This window comes from Chinchilla lanigera, unplaced genomic scaffold (genome assembly GCF_000276665.1).
Source record: "Chinchilla lanigera isolate Chin_1 unplaced genomic scaffold, ChiLan1.0 scaffold00038, whole genome shotgun sequence".
NCBI lineage: Eukaryota > Metazoa > Chordata > Mammalia > Rodentia > Chinchillidae > Chinchilla > Chinchilla lanigera.
This window is the reverse complement of record NW_004955439.1, coordinates 10,480,436-10,502,045: the sequence shown is the minus strand read 5'-3', so window position 1 is coordinate 10,502,045 and position 21,610 is coordinate 10,480,436. Positions and strand designations below refer to the sequence as shown.

Below are 21,610 nucleotides of genomic sequence, written 5' to 3'. Positions count from 1 at the left end.
ACCAGTGCCAGCTCCCTGTCCTTTCCCTTCCTTTACAAAGATAGGAGCCTCCCAAATGTACCTCCCAAAATTCTCTTGCGACACAAGGCAACTTTAGCAAACTCTAGTGATGGTTTCTTTTTTTTTAATTAGGTTAAAACCAGGCATCAGAAGCCAGGGTTCCTAGGCACCATCAAGCTGAACCAAGACACGTAGCATATTTCCTTCTCCAAGAGGATGGGGGCCCATTGGTGATATCAAAAGAAATCAATCCTGTTTGCAAAGTAGGAGGGTGGCACTGAAAAACGGACTGAAAATTCAGAGTCTGAATGTTGTTTGTTCAATCAGGGTGAAGGTTGACAATCATCCCCATATCCTCCCTCTCGTTTTGCAAACATTTGGAGGTGTAACCCCGACAGCAAGACAGAGCAGTGTTTGTTTGGTTAAGAGGTCTTTCCTGTGCTTGCCCAGAGCATTGCCCTTGATCGCAGCAGGGTCTGGACGAAGGCAGCAAAACCCACCGTGAGGACGGCAGGCACACACAGCCTCGCTTCTGCCTCCGCTGGGGCTGTGTCCCGGCCCCTGGGTTTCGGGGTGCTTCTCCCCTGCTGGCCTTTTTTAAGGCAGGACATGTTTTGATCTGTTAGTTATTGAGAAATGACTTCATATTTCTCTAGGGATTCAAACTTGAACATCTTCCAGTTGTTGGGGTTTTGTGAGTTTCGTTTTAGATTAGACTTACAACCAGAGCCCCAAAGTTTTAAGTAAATGGAAGCGCATATATACACGTACGTATGTTTGTCTCTGTGTATATACTGTGGGGGGCTTTTTATTGTGGTAAAAATGTATATAACATAAAATTTCCCACTGTAACATTTTTTAAGTGTACAGTTTTGTGGTATATAAGTATATTTACAGTGTATATTCAGGGTTAAATCAGTAGAACTCCAAACTTAAAATGTTTGCTCATCTTTATTCCACATCTATATTATTTTATATTCCACAGTAGTTCTTTAAACTCCCTGAGGAGGACGGACGCATGCCCCTTCTTTTTGTCCTCTTTGTCCCTGGATGCATGCTCCGGTTTTGTCCTCACCCTTGATCAGCGTGGGCCTGAAGCTGTTTCCTCACCTCTCTCCGTTCTGTAGGAAGTGGCCCCTCTCATTGTCCAGTCAGTTAGGTATCTCATTTGTAAATCTGTCTCTCTTCCCTCTATCCTTTCATATTCTGCTTTGTGACTGTCCTCCCTTTAAAGATCTTTGGTCATTCAACCCAAAGAACATCAAAGAACCTTCCTAGCCTCTCTTTCCTGGCCTTTCCTGGATCCAACCCAAATTCCCGTGTCATCTCCCAAGAGCAGGCTTCCACAGACACACACCCCAGATCCGGGAAAAACTAGGATCACATGGGCTTCTATATTCTCCTTCAGGTCTCCTCTTGCCTGTGGCATGGCACTTACCTCCCACCCCACAGGTACACAGGGATCTGAGCTTCTCTGGAGAACCAGCCCAACTTCTGAGCATCCTCTCATCCCATGTGGACCTGTTTCCTGTGCACTAGAAGGAAACGGTGGCTGCCAGACCTCTACAGACCTGTGGAGTTTTATTGAAATGCTCTCTCCTACCATAATAAGTGGGACGTCACTATGATGGAAGTTTCTAGAAATGCATTATTTGCTCAAAAATTGTGAGAGAATCTAAAATGAGGAACTACAGAATTACATCCCAAGTTAGCTGCTGCCTCCCTTCCGCCCCCAGTTTTCAAAGTGAAGTTAGACATCTGAGACCCCTGTAGTCTCACTCTAGGTAGAATATCCATTTTCGCAACCTGAAAGCAAGCACTTAGAGAACATGACTTAAATATGATCACAAATATAATCATGAAAGGCACCACATACAATCAGCCACTTCAGGAGAGAAAGCGAAACCTTAGGACTCAGGAGGGAAAAATAGTCACCCTCCTCTCCAAGAAGCTGGAGGCTGGTTCTGAGTAATAACATCTGATCAGGGACGAGTTCTTCTTCGTCCCGTGTAAGTGGTTTCCCCTGCTCTTGAGTGACACTTAGCCAGCCCCCAGCAGGAGCTTTTCCCCTGGAAACACGTGTCCCATAGGTCAGTGGACAAAAGCTCCACAGCCAGGGAAAAGGCCGCTTGCAAACACAAGGGCTCCTTGCATGCAAAAACAGCTGTACCCTGGGTTCGGTCATCTTCCTCTTGTAACACGAGGAATTTCTCAGGTTGTGAGAGGAGGAAACAGGTTGATATAAAGATACCAGAGCGCTCGCACATCATGGTTTTCAGGCCACGGTCAGCCCTTCCCTTCATTTTGGGCGAGCTCTTTTAAAACCACCTATTTCTACACAGTCCTTCCTGGGACACAGCTGTAATTTTCTGTTTGAGAGGAATCAGGGATCACCCGTGTGAACTCATGAGTGTCATGTCTCAGGGATACATTCAGATTTTCCAGCAAGGAGCCTGTGTGCGTTTCCTAGACCCTGCCTACCTGCCACACACCGTGGTTTAAGAGAACGAGACTCCCCTGGGTGTCTCCAGAATTAGCCCACTGCTCGGCGCCGAGCCTCAGGGACCGGGCGCTGTGCTCGGGCTCCCGGAAGTCAGCATGTCCGTCTTTGGTGGCTCGGATGTGCTGGTTTCCAGCCAAGGGTGTTCCTGTGTCTGAGATAGAGGGGCCTGTTGTTCTCAGCGTGTGGCACAGCTCCTCCCGGGACACCAGGTGCTGTGTCTGCCACGTAACCCTGTGCACCTGTGGGCTACGGTCAGCATAAATTAGCCTCCACTCTTTCCAGTTGTATTTTTGTTTGAATCACAGCAAAGGCTCTTTGCCAAGTTGTACTTTACGTCATTTAAAATTTATGCTTCATTTCAAATACAAACGAGCAACTGAAGTAATTATTGTAGGCCTAGAGATTTCTGTTCAACTTACAGGTTTATGTTCATTGATCTTCCTCTTTAAATATTTTATGGGCATTAAAATACACGGTGCCAATGTCACAGCCTAGGAACGTTCCGGCTGTGTGAATTCAACTCTGTGGCCTTGGAGAAACAAAAGAACAGTGTATTTTTGACTCCGTGTGGCCCTCGAGCCCGCCCTTGCTCTCATTCGGGGCCAGCCAAAGAAGCAGTAGTGTGGGCTGAGGAAGAGGAGGTCGGTGTGGATAGCGGAGGATCGTGTGGCTCTTTGAACAGATGGTTGGTGCTGCCAACCTCAGCATCTGACCTGAGTGAGCTGCAACATCAGGACATTATGAAGACTTCATGCATCTTTATGTTATTTCTGGCAGCTTTGTTTTAAAACTTTGATTCTATTTCACTTTATTTGGTCCATTCTTTTGGCACCAAAAGGTAGTTTAAGAATTTTAAGTAACTTTGTCTGGACTTTAGGGATCCATTGTATTCCATTAAAAACTAAGTCTTTTGGTAATTTGATTTGATGACCTGAAAGGGCATTTCCAGAACCCTTTTAGGAGCAGTAAACCATCTAACTCTGAGTAACTCAGCTTCCCCAAGCCTGGACCACCACATGCACCATGAGTAAAGCAAAACATCAGGCTCGCCGCCTCCCCCAGCTGTCCTGTGTGGTGCCGCTCTGCTCATGGCAATGGCGCACCTACTGCGTGCAAGTGGCCGTACAACAGCAGAACAGCCGCTCGTGGTTATTTTCTATGGCTGCAATGCCTGGACCACAGGTAGCTGTTTCAGTAAACTAAAATGAAAGAATCCAGCTTTGTGACTTAGTGAGGCCTTGCCAAGGCTGAGGATTGGGGTAAGGGAGTGTTTCAGAATGATGTCGCTCAAGGCAAAGGCCCTAGGTTTTAAAAAATGTATTTCTTTCTTTCTTTCCTTTTTGTTTTTTTTTTTTTTTGTCCTTTTGAGACAGGGTCTCACTGTGCAGTTCAGGCTGGCCTTGAACTCACTTTGTAGCCCAGGCTGGTCTCGAACTCACAGGGATCCTCCTTGCCTCAGCCTCCTGAGTGCTGGGATTATGGGTGTGTGCCACCATGCCCGGCAAAAAAAAATGCATTTCCTTTGTTGCACTAGTCACATTTCAAATGCTTTAATGACCACACAAGATACATGGCTCCTGGACTGGGAAACTCCTACAAACATATCCATTCTGGCAGAATGTTCCATTAGACAGTTACATTCTGGAGCATTGCAGTTTCTGAAACATTATTTCAGAAATTCGGGAGGGAATGAATGTAGATAGAATGTGTGCAGAATTATATTCTTGCTGACTGTGAAGCTCAACACAGCATTAGTTCAAAATGATTGCAATCCTAAGGTAGATGCAAGGATTTGTGAGATCACCTGATTATCGTGTTATGTAACTGTACTTTATGCAAACAGAATATTCACTGTTTTCCCACCGAGTTTTGTGTTTACTACCATTTGCACCTGCCTGTCTCTTCCTGTGGAACTGTCATGACTTCAAGGCGCTACTCAGGTTCCTTTTGATGTCATGCCAGCCTGTGCTGCTCGGCACCCCTGCCCTGCGATCTGTGTTCTCCCAGCTTGAATAAGAATGTTTGTACAGAGCCTTGATCGCACACCCCGTTCTCTCACGCAGTTTACCATATCTCATGGCTCCCACCCCATCCAGAGGTCTCTGTACACGGAGTCCCCCAAGCCATCTGTGTGACACCGTGGGCTGTGTATATACGTGCCGGAGATGGCTCTTCGTTCACCCGGCTCATGCCTGTGGGAGGCCTGCTGTGTGTGAGCCACTCTGTTACAGCAAATCGCGGTGCAAGTTGTGAGTAAATAGATTAGCCAGTGTTTACAGAGCCGGGGAGGCCAGCCAGGATGAGTACGCAAACACTCCTAACTTATGTTGCTCTTGCCTCTGTTTTATAAAACCTATCCATTGTCACAGAGCAGTTTAAGTGAGTCTAAAGTTCAGATTCAGATCACTGGACAGAGTCTGGCTTTTTTCTGTGCTTTTAGAGATTATACTTGTCCCCAACTCAAGCAGAGAAACGGCAGGGCGTTCCTTCCCTGTGGGTACAAAGTAAATATATCGCACACAAGGGAAGCACCTTATCAGGCCAGATTCTGGATTTTACACTAAACCCCAAAGATAAGTCAGCCGAGGTGTTTTTATTTATTTGCTTGATCACATAAGTGAAAGAGAAACATCGTGGTAGGAATTCCTGGAAAACCTTGCCCTGGGGCTTCCTCCCCGAGTTGAAGCACTTTCTTTATTCAGCACATGGCCACAGGACCCAGGCTCAGGGTCCTGCTCAGAATTGCTCACTTTCTCATAAATGTGTTAGGAAGGAGTTTAGTTATTGACAAAAGGTACATATTTCCTTATGCCCAAAAGAGTTGAAACCTGGGTCTCCAGGAGCTATTTGTATACCTGTGAGTTTTTTGTTTTTGTTTTTTTGGTACCGGGAATTGAACTCAGGACCTTGCGCTTGCCAGGCAGGTGCTTATGCCACTGAGCTATATCCCCGGCCCTGTTTACCTGTGCTGAGAGCAGCATTGTTCACAATAACCAAAAGGCAGAACAACACAAATGTCTGTTAGTGATAAGGAGATAAGGAAAGCATGACGTGTGTGCACAGCAGAGCACTGTTCAGCCCTAGGGAACGAGGTTCAGAAACAGCCCTTAACGTGATGACTCTTGAGGACTGTGTGCTAAGTGAAAGAAGCCAGGCGCAAAGGACACGTATGACTCCCTCGTATGAGGTCCCTAGAATGGTCAGATCCACAGAGGCAGATAGAAGAACGGTGATTGCCAGGGGCTGGGGGGCAGGTGCTATTTAATGGGTGGGTACAGTTTCCGTTTCTCTAGATGAGAAGAGTCCTGGGGATTGGTTGCATGATACTGAGAATGTACTTAGCATTCCTGAAATGGTTAAGTGATAAATTATAGGGGGTGGGGAGTCAGAAAATATGGCGAGTGTTTACTTTAAAAAGTTACTATAGTAAAAGACATTGCCGTTACTCCCCTTCAGAATCATCCCCTTCATTTTGGACATACTGCTCCCATCGTCCTTTGTACTTTCTGAAGCAGCTCTGGAAGTGCTCTTTCTTTCCTGAGTGTCATTAGCTGCACTGTCATGGATGTCTCATTGTCCTGAATCAGTTAAAAATGCTTACCTTTTGTGGTCATTTTGACTTTGGGGAAGAGTAGAAGTTGCACAGTGCCAGATCCAGTGAAAAAGGTGGATGAGGACACACCATCGTGTGTCACAAGCCTGCCTTTCTGCTGGATGGCAGTCAGCAGCACACTCACCCTGTTTTTGATTTCGGACTGTAAGGAGGGAGGAGAGGACTTCCAGAGCTGCTTCAGTGAGGAACAAGTGTATCCAAAGCAAGGGAGAGTGTTTTGAAGGGGATTCATGGTATTGTGTCTTCTCTGTAACAGAACTTTTAATTTAAGCTTTCACCATATGTTTTGGTCATATTTGTATATGTTACATGTATTTGGCTGCAAATAATTTTTAACAATTAAATTTTTAAATAAAAATACATTTCTTAAAATATTTTCATGTTTAGAGCTGTGTGTGATCACACGCCTGTAGTCCCAGCCCTTGAGAGGCTGAGGCAGGAGGATCACCATAAGTTCAAAGCCAACGTGGACTACTTAGTGAGTTCAAGGCCAGTCAAAACTACATAGTGAGATCCTGTCTGGGGGGCGGGGAGGAATATATATATATATATATATGTGTGTGTGTGTGTGTGTGTGTACGTTTATTTTTTTCATGTTTAACTAGTACATCCGTTATGAAAATCAGTATTGAGATTCCTCAGAAAACTAAACGTCGAAATTCCATTTGACATCAGCTATTCCTCTTGTAGGTATCTTCCCAAAAGTCGTAAAGACACCATGTTACAGTGATACACGCGTACCCATGTTTACAGCAGCACAACTCATCAGAGCTAATTGGAAGGAGCCTATGTGACTGCCAGGAGATGAGTGGATAAAGAAAATGTATTTACATACAATAGAGTATTACTCTGTCGTAGAGAAGGATAAACTCAAGTCATTTGTAGGAAAGCAGATGCACTCAAACCATAATGCTAAGTGAAATAAATCAGACACACAAATTTAAGTATCACATGACTTCTTTTATATGAGAAACCCAAAATGTAAATAAAGAGCAAAATGAAAGATCAACCATACAAAATAGGGAGACAGATCTTTTGCACATGGGAAGAGCAGCAAGAGATGGGGAGAGGGTGAAAAAGGAATTAAGAAGTGTCATGTCCGTGTCCCAGCTCCCCGTGAGGATTGTGGTCATTCTATACTGCAGACACGCACTGACAAAAAATGAAGATTGAGAAAAAGGTGATTGTGAAAAAAACTTTGCATGTTTAAAATGAAGAGTAAATAAGTTAGCTTCTCACGCCTAGTAAGTTCTTCACTGGTGATCTATTTGCTGTTTGTTCCCACATGAATTTTTCATTCATTATTATCTTAATATTCGGTGAAGAGTGCATTGCCTTCATTAACTGTGTTAGGAACAGTGATATCTACTTTGTGGTTTGGTTGTCCTTCCAGGGAAGACCCAGTTCTCCCCGTCCACCCTACTTAACAGTCTTTCTGACAGCAGGAGCAGCACCATGTTATCTGTGCTTTTGCATGAGCTTCGCTGTGTGCAGGAGGATGCTGTTCTGTGCTCACACCCCCGACCTAGGGAAGAGGAAACTCGATCAGTTCATTCCGGTTTAGCCGGATACAGGGGGGACCTGGGTTCTCCTGCCCGACAGTGACCCCCCGCACCTTGCTACAGAGCCCATGGGGACTGGAATGGCCACATGGCAGGGGAGGAGGTCACCCCAGAGCCTGGCTCTTCCCTGCTTAGGGAACACAAGGCCCTCAGAGCTGACCCCACCCCCCCTTGCCTACATGAGGTTTTTGAGCTGTCCTTGCTGGGGAGGGACTTGGGAGAGAATTTAAAGCCAACATCTAAACTCCCTCTAAGTGTTGCCTTAGTTCTTTAAGCAAATTCAAGTTAACAGGTTTGTTGTCTTTTGTGTTTCTCCAGCTTCCAATTGTGGAAAAGATAAGAACCATTGCCCAGGCTGTGTATGGAGCCAAGGATATTGAACTCTCTGCTGAGGCACAATCCAAAATAGAGCGTTATACTGAACAGGTAAAAGTAGTCCTTTTAGGAAAACAGCTCACCTCGGTGCTCAGAAAACTCATCGGGCAAGGACTGGTGGCATATGTCTTACTAGTTGAACGTGGCTTAATCCTCCTCTGGATCAACAAAGAGTGAAGTAACAGCTCGAGTAGCAGGCGCACTGTGTTTGGGTGTATCCTCCGATGTAGGCATTACTGACTTTTGAGATGACCAGTGTGTCCAATAGGAGGGTGACCATTATGTGGTGTGTGGTCCGTAGTCCTGCCCACTCTGCCAGTAGCTTTGAAATGGTCCTTTGATGTGCAGCTGTGGAATATGACGTAGATGATTTGTTTTTATTTTTCTGTGTTACTGAGGACTGAGCCCAGGGCCTTCCCACTGAGCTATATCCCTAGCTTTTTTTACATTTTTTTTTTTATTTTGAGACAGGGTCTAGTTAAATTGTCCAGGCTGGGCTCAAATTTCCAATCCTCATGCCTCAGCCTCCCAGGATGTGAGGATTACAGGCACGCACTTCCAGTCCCATCTCAGATATAAATGATTCGCAGCTCTTCCTCGTCTTTGTGGGCCTTTCGCTGCTGTAGAATTGTTAGTGCACAGGTTAGGCAAACAGGGATGCCGCATATAAATCGGGGTGTTCGCTGTCTCTTTCACACAGTGGTTCATTAGCTTCCTGGAGGTCGAGGCTCCATCGTCTTCACTTCTAGGTGTGACAAAGCAAGTGACAAGCCGCCGTGAAGGTGGCCGTGACCCGGCGGCATGAGCCGCCATCTAGCCCTGTCCTGCCGTCACCCTTCTACTTCTTGCAGGGTGTACAGAAGGCTCAAGGGGCCCTCGCGGTTGGGCGTGGAGAGATGGAGGTCAGAGTACTTCTACAGCCTCCTTAATCCTACTTGTAAATCTTATTTGAAATTTTGTTAAATACTATCAGTGCCGACTCAGGAGTTTTCCCAGGTTTGGTCGGACTGTTGGCTGCTCATTTTTTTCTTGGAAGTTTCCATCCACATTCCTGGCTTCTCCTCTAAGAACTCTGCTCCTAGACATTGCTGTGTGTACTGGCATTGTTCTGTGCTGAGACTCAAGTGCGTGAGATGTACTTAGTAAGATAGGGTGATTATCATGAAGTTTGGGGTGTCTTCCCCCTTCGTGAGTTTTCGATAATGTTATATAGGACTATCATGAATTCCAGTATTAAATCTTTGTAGGTTTTTTAGTCTTAAAATACTCTTTGGGGCTGTGGATTTAGCTCAGCAGCACAGCGCCTGCCTGGCAAGCGCAAGGTCATGAGTTTGATTCCAGGTACCAGAGAAAAACAAACAAACAGACAAAAATACTCTTTATGAGATAACGTGATAATGGTATATGGCACTTAAAATATTCCTACCGGCAAACTTTTAAATGGCAAATCTTTATCAGTTCATAGAAATTATTTCAATATTTGACCAATCTCCAAAATTACAGGCATCAGGGCTGGGGATATAGCTCAGCAGCACAAGTGCCTGCCTGGTGAGCACAAGGTCCTGAGTTTGATTCCCAGTACCTAAAAAAAAAAAACTTCCATTACAAAATTACAGGCATGGGGGCTGGGGATTTAGCTCAGTGGCAAAGCACCTGCCTGGCAAGCGCAAGGTCGTGAGTTTGGTTCCCGGTACCGGAGAAAAACCAAAAAAAAAAAAAAAAATTACAGGCATCATTTCTGAAGAACGTTTGTGATTTTTCCTGAGCACAACTCTTATCAGTACATAAGAGTAGGGCTTTCACAAAGAACTTGATACTGCAATTGATAATACTCTGAAATGTTCCAGATAGTTCTGGGTTGAATCATAAGAACCCCCACATGGGTTACCTCTGAAGATTGCATTCCTTTTATGTCTGTCTACCAAGGGAATATTTCCTACAACTTATGTGTCGAGTATGTGATCGCAGTTAATTAGCAAAGTCTCCAAAGGAACACTGTGTGCCATTTAATCACAAGCAGCCTTCGGAGACACTGTTCTTTTTGTGAGGCGCTGCATGTGACTTCCTGCCCTTTCACCTTCAGAACTCTTGGGTCAAGCATCAACTTTGGTCCTTAAAAATAAGAGGCTGAAAAAGTGACCTCATCTTAGTTACTATAATGTAATCACAGATCAAATAGCCATGATTCATAAACCAGCACAAAGGGCCCTTTGCTTCCTGCGGGACTCCAAGAATGAGTGACCGTCCCGACTAAGAGCTTCATTACAGAGCCTTTCTCCAGATTACCTTTCTAGTCCCGGATATTAATAGCTCTGGAAAGTGGTTTCTACAGCCGCTGCCCCTTCTGTGCCTAAGAATAGCCCTGCTTTCCCCCACACAGAGCGTAAAACCGCCTCTTCTTGAATAAGAGAACCTCCCAAATAAACAGTAGACCCCACAACCTGCTCGGTAATAGCCACATGCAGATGAGTTCTTACCCCAAGTTTCTTGAACCAGGGGAAGCAGCATCTCCTCGCTCACAGGTGATTGCTGCAGAGATTTTATGAGCTGCGAAGGAAGCAGGTGCAGGACACCAGCACGTACGTCTTTGATCACGTTTCCTTTCCCTCCTTACAGGGCTTTGGAAATCTGCCCATCTGCATGGCCAAGACCCACCTCTCTCTGTCTCACCAGCCCGAAAGGAAAGGTGTGCCGAGGGATTTCATTCTGCCCATCAGCAACGTCCGGGCCAGCATAGGTGCTGGGTTCATTTACCCTTTGGTTGGAACGGTGAGTGAGTAAGAGGCTCCGAAGCCCTCGTTCTCTGATGTTGTGTTGCCTGGAATCCTTAGGTTCTGCGAGTCCTTTGCAAGTCACACACAAGGGAGCAGTGAATGATATTTGCTATTTTTCTAATTGCTTATCCACCAAAAGCAAAACAAAAAGCCATGTCTACCACTGCAGTTCCAGGCTTGTCTTTTTTCCAGAAGATGTGTTCCGGATTCATAGAGTCATGAAACTGACTCCGCTCCTAGGGTGGAGGAGAGAACAGCTTGGAAGGATTGGGTGTGTTGTTCAGCTTGGTTTAGAGCTTCTCGACCTTTTTCACCCCTCGGCCCTCAAAATCGTAACACTGTGCTGTGGTGAGAGCAGTGGAGGTGGCTGCTCATGCCAGCCACCCCAGAAGCGGGGGGATCCACAGCTACTCCTGTTTACCTCCTTCCTCAGCATGTCAGGTGGGAGGCTCTGGCCAAAAAAGCTAATGAACCACATGACTTCTCAGGATTGACATAGTCACAGTGGGACTGCATTGCTTTTGGGTGATGGTTGTTATTTCAGCTTATGGAAAGTATAATTTAAAGAGCAAAATAAAGGGACCGTCTAGGAAACAGGCAGACCTTTTGGCTTCTTTGTCATGGGAGCGCTTCTGGACTAGGTTTAGAGCCAAAAAATCCTAACTTGTCATCATTATCATTATTGTTGCTCCAAACCGATGTGAGCCCAAGCAGAAAACATACTGCCTGTTTTTGTGACGAACCGTGTGGCTCTTTGAGGGAAACAAGCAATGGCTAGACAGAAATTCTGCCTTCGGTGTTTTACGTTGCATCAAATATTATGCAGAAAGGTTTCACCACGCATGTTCTGGGCTCTTCCCGAACATAAGGGCAGGTTCTGAGAGGAGCAGGTGCGAGCAGCAGGGCTTTGGCCGGCACAGAGGCATCGAGCGGCTCTGCTGCCTTCTAGACCTTCAGCCAGGAAGCCGGGGCCAGTTCTGCCCTGAGATTGGGCATGGAGAGGAGACTCAGGTGTTCCTAACATGCCAGACCTCAGAGCTAGAGAAGCAGTGATTCAGCTCAAAGGCTCAAAGCGCACGGTAGCCTTGCCCTGCTGCTCCGGGGAGGAGGCTGAGTGATGGGATGGGGGTAGCGGGGGGACCCAGTTGTTAAGGGTCCCATGCGCCATCATCCTGTGCACACGAGGAAGCCCCCTTAGGGTAAGGTTTCTTAACAAGAAGAATGCGGTCTGATGTGTATTTTAGGAAGTTGGGTCTGACAGCAGAGTGGAGACTCTTTAAAGGCAAAAGAGCCAGACCAGGCAGGTGGCTGCGCCCAGAGGTGATGAAGGTCTGTACATGGAGAGTGCGGGTGATCTGAGATTGTTTTTAAAGGTGGCTTCCTTTAAAGGAAAGGGGGACCATTCTAGCTTGGTGGCTCTGGGTGCAGTATCGGCCATATGAAGAGCACAGGAGGAAGGCATGTTGGCAGGGATAAGAATGAACTGGTTGGACAGAGTTTGCAGGGTTCACACGACAGGGAAAATATTCTTTGCCTCCAGTAGAAATACAGACACAGTGTCCAGCCGAAAGGAACAGGAAGGCGACCTTGTGGTTGTTTGTTTGTAGTGCAGGGGTGCCCTGGAGATGAAACCCAAGCTGTCACAGGCACTAGGCAAGCACTCCCACGTGGAACACACCCCAGCCCAGCCTGTGTGTCTTAAGAACATAGAGAAAGGCATTATTAGGCAAAGTAAGTGGTGAGAAGAGGATAAAGGAAGTTGTCCCAAGAAACATGGCAGTTGTGCCTCCAAATGAGCAATGGCCTCCCATGGAGTCAGAAGGAAGCACGAAGACACGGCAGCTCACGGAGTCCGGGGAGACACACACAAGCCTGCGCCTGGGGTTCCCAGTGGGAGGAGCACTAGAAGCACACAGCATAGCTATAGGAGAAGGCTTCCAGTGAAACAGACCCTGAATAACACATTCAGGGGTGCAGTTCAGATTGTTGGTGCCAGGACTTGGGCATCCGGGCAGAGAGGGGATTGATGACAGGGGGTGTGAGCAAACTTTTAGGGGTGATGAGGATCCTCCATTACATTTTGATTGTGATAGGAGTTTGATGGCTATAAAACTTTATCTAAACTCATAGAACATTTTATTGTGTGTAACTGGAGTAGACCTTAATTAAGAAAAATGGGCCCAGTAAAGTAATACACACACTGGGAGCCTGAGGCAGGAGCATCCCTTGAACCCAGGAGTTCAAGGCCCACCTGGGCAGCATAGCAAGACTCCATTTCAAAACAAGTGAGTATCAGAAGCGCTTGCTTGGCCTGGATCATGGTCTGGCCTGTAGAGCTCTGGGCAGATAGTTCACCCTGCAGATTCACTCATTCCGCCAGTGTGCAGACAGCGCTGGGCTCAGTGCCTGGAGAGCCACAGCATAAACCCCTCCCTGCTGCCGGCAGCTCACGGCTGATCCAGGTGGGTAACTGTGAAACCACAAAGAAGTGGTTCGAGCTTCTTATAGCCATTAAATAAAAATTGCAGTGTAATTTAAAATCTTACTAAACAAATATATCAGACCAATCTCCTCACACCCGTTACTACCATCTCTTCCACTGCCAGTAAAAGCAAAATTCCGCCAACCGCGGCTCGTGTCTGAACCCCAGCCGGCTGCCGGTTCCACCCTCGCTCTCTGACCCAGGATTGACTGGCTAGAAAGCGCACATGAAGTGGCCCTGGAGGCACAGCCACAGCACAGGGTTTCTGGCTTGGGCCTCCTGCGTCACTGTCTCGCTTCCCAGCACGCAGAGTTCCTCCCTCCCCCGTGGCCGCGCGCAGGGACGCATCAGGGCGCTAGGGTGAAACCTTCCTGGAACAATGGGCCGCAGACAGAGGAAGGAAGAAGGGGCTGACCGAAAAGGTTCCTGGAGGTCAGGAAGCCTTCACTTGCAGGCAGCCGTGGCCTAGCCGGCTGCTTTCGATGACAAAGCCGGAAGCTGCTTGGGGAGCGGGCATACGCACCCCAGAGGCCGGGATGTCCTAATAAGGGTTGGTATTTACTTTGCCCTGACCCCATTCTGGGCCCTGCCCCAGGCTGCTGAAATGCTTCCACCATGCCTCACCGTGTGAGGGACAGGGCAGCAATTTCCTGCTGAGATGACGGGGAGTGGGGACCCTGGAGGTGCTGGCTCCCGCGGGTGGGACGGTTCAGGCTGAATGAATCACTGCCTTGCTTAGTCACTTGTCGTGTGCCCACAAGACGCATAGCCGTCTCCTCGCTCCAGAAGGGACACCCCGGTGAGCCCTGCCCAGCAGAGAGGCTCTCTGTGCCTCTGTGGTGTCTGTCCCTCTGTTCACCCACCGAGTCAGAGGCCGTTAGCCTCGTGGAGACGAACAAGGTCTCATTCTTCTCTCAGGCCTGTGACAGATTCTGATAAAAGCAGATAAGTACAGAGTGCTGTGGGCTTCATAGCAGAAGGAGAATCCCCTCTTGGCAGGTCCTGGAAGGAGAGAGAGAGCTCTGTTCCACCTGGTTCCCACATAGGTCCCAGCACAGACAAGGCCCTCCTGGCGTGATAAACACCTCAGCGAGGCTGACTTTGGCCGATCCCATGGAGCGACATTGGAGGGCCCAGCTTTTCCTCTCTTCAGATTTAGCTTTCAAAGTGCTTCTACTGGCCATCTTCACTTACAGGTCACATCTCTTCTAGCATGGAACTGTTGCATTGTATTCTGAGTGCTTTTTGCCTAAGTTGGCCTGTCTACACAAGGTAATCATAATAATGAGTACGTTAGCGAGTGTGGCAGCTCTGCTAGCCCGTCGCCCTCCCCTAGGCTTTTGCCCGGAAGCCTGCAGTACCTATTTTCCTCAGCACATGGACAGCTGAGACTTTCGCTACTGTTTTTAACGTGCACTGTAGTGTTTTTCTTATTGCTGAGTTTTCCTTCCTTCTCTTTTTTTTGGTACTGGGAATCAAACTCAGGACCTTGTGTTTGCCAGGCAGGCACTTGTGCTGCTGAGCTATATCCCTAGCCCTTCCTTCCTCCTTAAAATAATTTTTCCCATTCCTGTGAAGCTTCCTATGCACTCTTGTCTCTTTTGGATGACATCATCCTTACATATTCTCTCTAGCATCTTAACTGCAAAGTACTACAAGGTTCTTGACCAGTGCTATACCACTTAGTACATCTTTTTGGTTTTTGTTTTGTTTTGTTTTTTCATCTTTTTTGAGACAGGGTCTCACTATGCAGTTCAGGCTAGCCTTGAGCTCACTTTGTAACCCAGGCTGGTCTTGAACTCGCAACGATCCTCCTACCTCAGCCTCCCGAGCACTGGGATTACAGGCATGCGCCACCACACCCGGCTGTACATCTTTTTGTAAAAAATTGTTGAGCAAAGACAGATCTTTATAATGGGGAGAAAGAGCAAGTTTTTTATTTTTTGTTTTAGATCTACCAGTCCTCTATAAATTACCTCATTGAGGGACATTTCCAAAATTCTCTCAGAGCTGATGGCTATAGTGTTCATTAAAACTAATAGCTAACAAAACTTCCAAAAAAGCCTTATGCTAAGAAAAAAAAAATTGGTGGTCTTTGTCCTTGTGATGACATTGTTTTGATATTGTATTTAAGTTGCTATAATTTACAAATTCTGTTGAACCATTTGGCACACATTTCAGGACATAAACATACTGAGCTATAAGCAAGTTACATGGACCGATATCACTGGGGAGTAAGTCACGAGCCACCTGAGAAAGGACAAGGAAGATGACACAAGCCTTAGCAAAGGGCAGTGGTTTGATGAAGATTCCTTCCCTTTGCATGTCAGCGTGTATCACTTTTGTAATGTGAAAGCACAATACTAGGGGGGAGATGATAAGCTGCTGGGTGCCGTCACCCTCCCTGTCCTGGCCACCCTGTGGCATTTCAACACCCAAAAGCTGGGACACCACAGAAAAGCAGAAAGAGCTGCTATGCCCCTAGGAGAGGTGCGCTCCAGGGTATGGTTTGTCTGGTTCTGCTGAGTATTTGCTCACCCCAGGTGCTGAAAAAGAAATGCAAGATTTTTTCTTCTGTATTCTTTAGTCCAGGTCCCTTCTTCCTTTCTGTTTTGGAGAGAGGATGAGGGATCCTTCTCTTCTCAGCTTTCTTAGAGAGTGTTGCATTTATCAAACAGTTGACAAGGTGTCCAACCAAGTTGGAATTCTTAGCAGATAACCATTCAAAGTTAGTTTTTGGTACAGCTGTTTCCCTTTGACATTGCACTGCAGCTGTGAGAGCTTTGGGAGAACTGAAGATGTAAACTCTTTCCAGTGACCAACATGGGACGTAAAGTTATGCTGTGATGGCTGCTTACAGCAGTCAGCTGAAATCTCAGGCTGCTGCCACAGCTCACTCAGAAGGGACTGAGTTGTCCTGCAGCATTTGTACGGTGGCCAGTGCTATGCAGAGCATTTCTGCGGCACAGGGGGCTACTGGACCTGTAGAGGTGTAGACTCTGCTTCCAGTTCTCACAGAGAAGAGGAGAGATGGCTGCGGTGGCTGAGACCCAATGTCACAGCTCCGGGGCCTGCTCATGCTGTGATTGTCTTGCACGGCTCTTTCTCCACCTCCCGAGCCCCGCCCGGCCCCCGCCCCTAGGCCCCATGCCTTCTCCAAGGCAGACTGATGGGCAAGCGCTGTGTTCAGACATGGGCATTTTTTTCTCCTGTCGGGATTGCTTCAGGCTGCACCCGTCCCAACTTGAAGTCTGTCTGGGATTGAGGGCTGGAAGATCAGCAGTAAAACAGGCAATTTGCCCAACTGCTGGGTCTCCCATGGCCCTCGTCTCCATGGGAGATGACCTGACCTGGCCACATCTTTACCCAGAGCCGCCCCATGGCATCACCTGCTGGACTGAGAAGAGCAGGAAACGGCAGGAGCGCATTTGGGAAATGGGCGATGTCATCCTGCCTGGTGCAGGGCGGAGACATTCGCTGCCCTGGCCGAGGAAGCCGGGAGGTGAAAAGAACGCGAGGTCCCACCCTGTAGAGCCGGGGCCATTTTGTCGTTTCTCACGTTCGGCTCCGCTCGCTTTGCCTTCCCTCCTCCTGCTCCCGTAGAAGTATGTGCGGATCGCTGAGCTGCCTGCTGGGGCCGATTCCAGTCAGCCATGGCGGGGCTCTTCTCACCTCGGTGGGGCGTCTTTTCCCCTCTATTTCGAGGTGGGACGCGTGGTGACACCGTCACTCCACTCGGTTAGGCGTGAAGGTGAATTAATTCAGCCCTTCTAGGTGTAAATCAAATGCATGGCTCCTCACATTTCGCAGAGATTTACGGCCAGTTACACAGTGAGAGAATTCAACATTCACTCCCCAAGCTGCGCTTTAAGTGAGTCACGTAAGCAGTGAGCAAAGAGCTCACCGGGAGGCGAGACCACGCGCAACTCCATCGACCCGGAACCCCCATCAGGAGCCCAGCAGCGGCCTGTTTTCTACGGAGCCCAGCAGCGGCCTGTTTTCTACGGAGCCCCTCACTCCTCCTCTCCACTCCTGCCCTCCCACTCCCACTTGCCAAATAGAGAAACTTGTAGCTTATTGTTCCGGAGTCTGCATATGCTCTTCCCCCAGTGCTCCTCAGCCCTAAGCCGGGCACGGTGACGCACACCTGGAATCCCAGCCCTCGGGAGGCTGAGGCAGGAGGATAGGAGTTCGAGGCCAGCCTGAGCGACAATGCATTGCGAGACTCTGTCTCAGAGAAAAATGGGGGGAAAGTCATGCTCTTTGGCCCTGATTTGGCCTGACACCTGAAGTCTCTCTGATAGATTTGAAATGAAGCAGGTTCAGCTCTGGCTTCCCTTGTTTGTACCCCTGCATCCTCCAACCCCACTGCCGAGCTCCTGTGGATTTCCTTTTTCCCAGCCGGCGTGTGTTGCTTTCCCCACAGCTCTTCCTTATCGCTTCATCGGAATTTCCGGCTTTCTCTCAAACGTGTCCCCGCATCCTCTGCTTCCTCTGAGCGTGACATTCTTGCAGCAGGTTTCCCAGTAGCTTTGTGATGGATCACGCCTTCCTGCCGGGAAAGTCACACAGGGCCTGGCCAGGAGGAGGAGTCACTCCTGTCCTTGCGGTGTGGCCCAGTGGAGGGAGAGGAAAGTGACTGTCTTCATTCTCCACTTCCAGAAAGTCTTCATCATCCTGACAAGAGTAAAAAGCTTTGTGACTCATGAAGATGATGTTTCCTCGCTGTCACTTAAGGTTATCTAGGTCCAGTCCATTTCTATAGAAGACCTTTTCTCTCCTACTTTGATGCAAAGTTAATTTTAGCGTAAATATAAATTACTATAAATGAAATCAGCCTCAGCTAGAGAAACAGACTGAACAGTGAGGTGGTGAAATAGTCCTACTTTTGACTTGAGTTTTTAAGCCATTGCCATTAATCCCCATATACTGGCTCTGTCTTTCTTGCTTCCTGTGTACATAGAAAAGGGTATTGTAATACTGCTGTGTCCAGCCCTACAGCCAGTATATTCATCTGTTGCCTTTTCTAAGGATTGGTGCAGTATTGACTCAGTTCTCTCCCACTTTTATCTACAGCCTACTTGTTTTCTTTCCCCCGTTTTTGGCTTAGATTCTTAGCGTAAAAATGACAGCAGATACATATATTCCAGTTCAGAGCTTCTAAAAGGTGCTCATAAAATCCTCTGGCACTCACGGCTTTTCTCTGTCCTCTGCGTCTCTTTGTTACATTCCTTACACTTTCATACCCCAGTCTTTGCTAAGAAGCATATAATCAGAAGCAGCTAAGCAATTTATGCAACGGAAATGAAATTAATACAAACCAAAATACCAGTTTTCCAGATTAAATAACCAGGCCACCCTCAGAGTCAGGTTTAGTGGGAAAAATAAATATAAAGAGAAGCTAAGCTTTTAAGAAAAATGCCGTTCTTTAAAGCTGGAATTATAATTAATGGACAAATATAACTGATGTATCTGGAACTCACAGCAAGTTTACAGACCTAACTGTATATGGGTCCATTAAATTATCCACCCGCGCATATCCAATTAAATGAAAATATATGTGATGAATTACCATTGAGAGAATTAGTTGTCACTTACCCTTTCTTGGGTACCACTGAAAATTCAAAATGTTTAATTACATGTGACTGTACAAGGTGGTGTAAAATCAGGGAACAAGTACACAGCACCTCTAGGGAGATAAGTTATATTGAGTTAAGCGATAAATGAAGGAATTTTGTGAAGACCCTGAGCAACCCAACATGAAAACGTATGACCTATTTCCCAACCCTCTGTAAGAGTTTGCTGGATGTCAGTGTTAAACAGACTGAGTCTCACAAATGACAGTTGTTTGTAATTAAGGTAGCACAGTGTGGTGAGGAAGAAGCCAGGAGCTGAGAACATAAGCAGCGGAATGCACCGTGCACATCGGTCCTCCCTGTGAGACTCGTCCTGGCTCAGCAACCAGCTGCGGGGAGCACGGGACCGCATGCACCGTGCTTATTTGCACCTCACACAGTGCATCATCCGTTTCCCAAGCTTCTCTGTGTTTCTCCTCGGAGTTCAGAGTGATTCGTGCTGCCAAGCCTTCCCCAGGACTGATGTTGGTGGCATGGTGCCCTGTGATACCTGCGCACCTCCAAACTCCATTTCACACACGCATATTTGTGCTGCCAGCTCCACCCAGCTGAGTACCCATGGCTGGTACTTTTTTGGGTACCCTCCTATTTTACCAAGTCATTTTACCCAGTGTCTCTTGTTCATCCAGGTATCAGTCAAGGTTTTACTAGAGAAACATATAGCACAGAATATACAAATGTATAAGAAATTGCAAGCGACCACCCAGAGTCAGATGAGGAGGGAAGAGGGCCTGTCACACACTGGAGACTGGAGATTCAGTCCAGCGCCTGGAGCTCGCTGCAGTGTCCCGTGGGAGTCCGTGTCAGGGAGCCGAAGAGTCTGTGCCGGAAGCAGGAGATGACGTCCAAGGCGAAGGCAAAGACTGGAGCTGCTCCGAAGAAACAGAAGCAGACCCGTCCTTCCTCACTTCCTCTCTGTACCATCCAGGCCTCGAGCCACCGAGGGTGTGGAATTGCTGAGCCAATTTAGTTAAACTTCTCAAGTTGACCCAGTCAATCAATCATCACACCCGGTCACCCCCAAGCAGGGACCGTGTCCTCAGTTCGGCTCACCTCCCCCGTGGGAAGCCCAGTGTGGAAGGTACCTCAGTAACTGACCAGTGTGCTGTTCTGGTGGCCTTGCAGTACTCCGCCCGTGTGAACTCATCAGGACTGTAGAGTCCAAGGCCCAACACCGCTCTAGAAAAGTCTTTTAAGGGGCGATAGGGGAGGCCTGAAGGGCCCACAGGTGCTCTGTGTGCTGGCCTCTGGAATCAGTACCCTGGCCCTTCTTGTCTGAGGAGTTCCAGGTCACCAAGACTGTAAAAGCAGGTTCAAATACATTAACCTTCTTAACATGCTTGGATACGGACCTAAGGTCAGATGCCCCACTGTAAAGGACAAACCAAGCTCTCATAGTCCACCCAAGACTTTTCTAGGGTGAAAGGTAGGAAAATTGGTAGCCAAGCACTTCCCCAGTAAACACCAAGTAGGCTTTATTTTTTTTTTTTTTTTTTTTGGTTTTTTCTCCGGTACCAGGAACCGAACTCACGACCTTGCGCTTGCCAGACCAAGTAGGCTTTAATTCGGTCAATTCTGATGCCCTCCACCTGTGGATAATGTTATACTCCACCGGCTAATGGTGCTCCCCACTGTCCGTACTGCAGATGCTCATTGCAGATCTGGGCTGTCCGTACTCCTGACCCACTGGCTGAAAACTGAGCTCCCCTCTACTCTCCTCAGCTTCACTTTGTGAGGTGAATTAAGAAAGCACATTCCTGGCTCACTCTAGAGGTAGCTGTGAAACTCACAGATGCGCAGCCTAGTGCGGTACACAGGGCAGGGTCTGGAGGGCTCCCAGGTACGGGGGCTTCTTTAGAAGATACGGGCGCACCAACCCAGAAGCTCACCAAATCTTGTTCTAGGGTTTTTATAGCACTTAATCTCCAGCCCCCTCCCCATCTTTCCTGGGCATTAGTGGGTAGGACTGAAAAATCCCAGCCTTCTCTGCTTTGTTGTTTGTTTTTGTTCTTGGCGTAGCTGGGGTGGGGCGGGGGTGGGGGTCCTGTTCTGGGAATTGAACCCAAGGTCTTACACATGCCAGGAAAGCACTGGACTACTGAGTTACACCAAGGAACCCCCAGCTCTCGTCTTCTGAGTGTTGCTAAGGCGTGTCTCTTCTACCCACCACCCAGAAAGCCAATCTCCGAGATGAATTTTGCAAAAGACAAGAGTCGGGAGGTTCACAAGGCAGTCAAGCGTACAGAGACAGGAGTCCCTGGACTCCAACCCACCTTCCCAGGGTAGGCTTCAGGGTATGTGTGGGACAAAAACAGGTGGTGTGGGTTATGGAAAACAGTGGAGATAAAGGAGAAGGAATGGGTCTGTGCATGGCTGGCAGTCGTCACAACTTTTCATAGGTGGCACATGCAGCAGATGACCGTGTTAGCACGAGGTGAAGCTGTATTTGGCCCTCTGATGTCAGAGTTCATCCAGGGCACCATGCGGTGCTGCATGCCTGTAATCTCAGCACTCCAAGGGCGAGGCAGGAGGATCTCCAAGTCTGGGCAACTTAGCAATTTAGTGAGACCCTCGTCATAATAAAAATTAAAAAGGGGCTAGGATGTAGCTCTGTGAAGGCCATAGGTTCAGTCCCCAGTGCCATAGACAGGAGAGAGAGAGAGGT

General features: G+C 47.7%; 1 protein-coding gene across 1 annotated transcript in view; it reads left to right on the top strand.

Annotated features, from left to right (window-relative positions):
* Positions 1–21,610, top strand: part of Mthfd1l (methylenetetrahydrofolate dehydrogenase (NADP+ dependent) 1-like) — a gene marked incomplete in the record, with an annotated part of 189,260 nt that overhangs the window by 119,946 nt on the left and 47,704 nt on the right. The window contains 2 exon segments of the mRNA XM_013517397.1: positions 7,997–8,104; positions 10,670–10,822. Of these exon segments, the coding sequence (XP_013372851.1) occupies positions 7,997–8,104; positions 10,670–10,822 (261 nt within the window).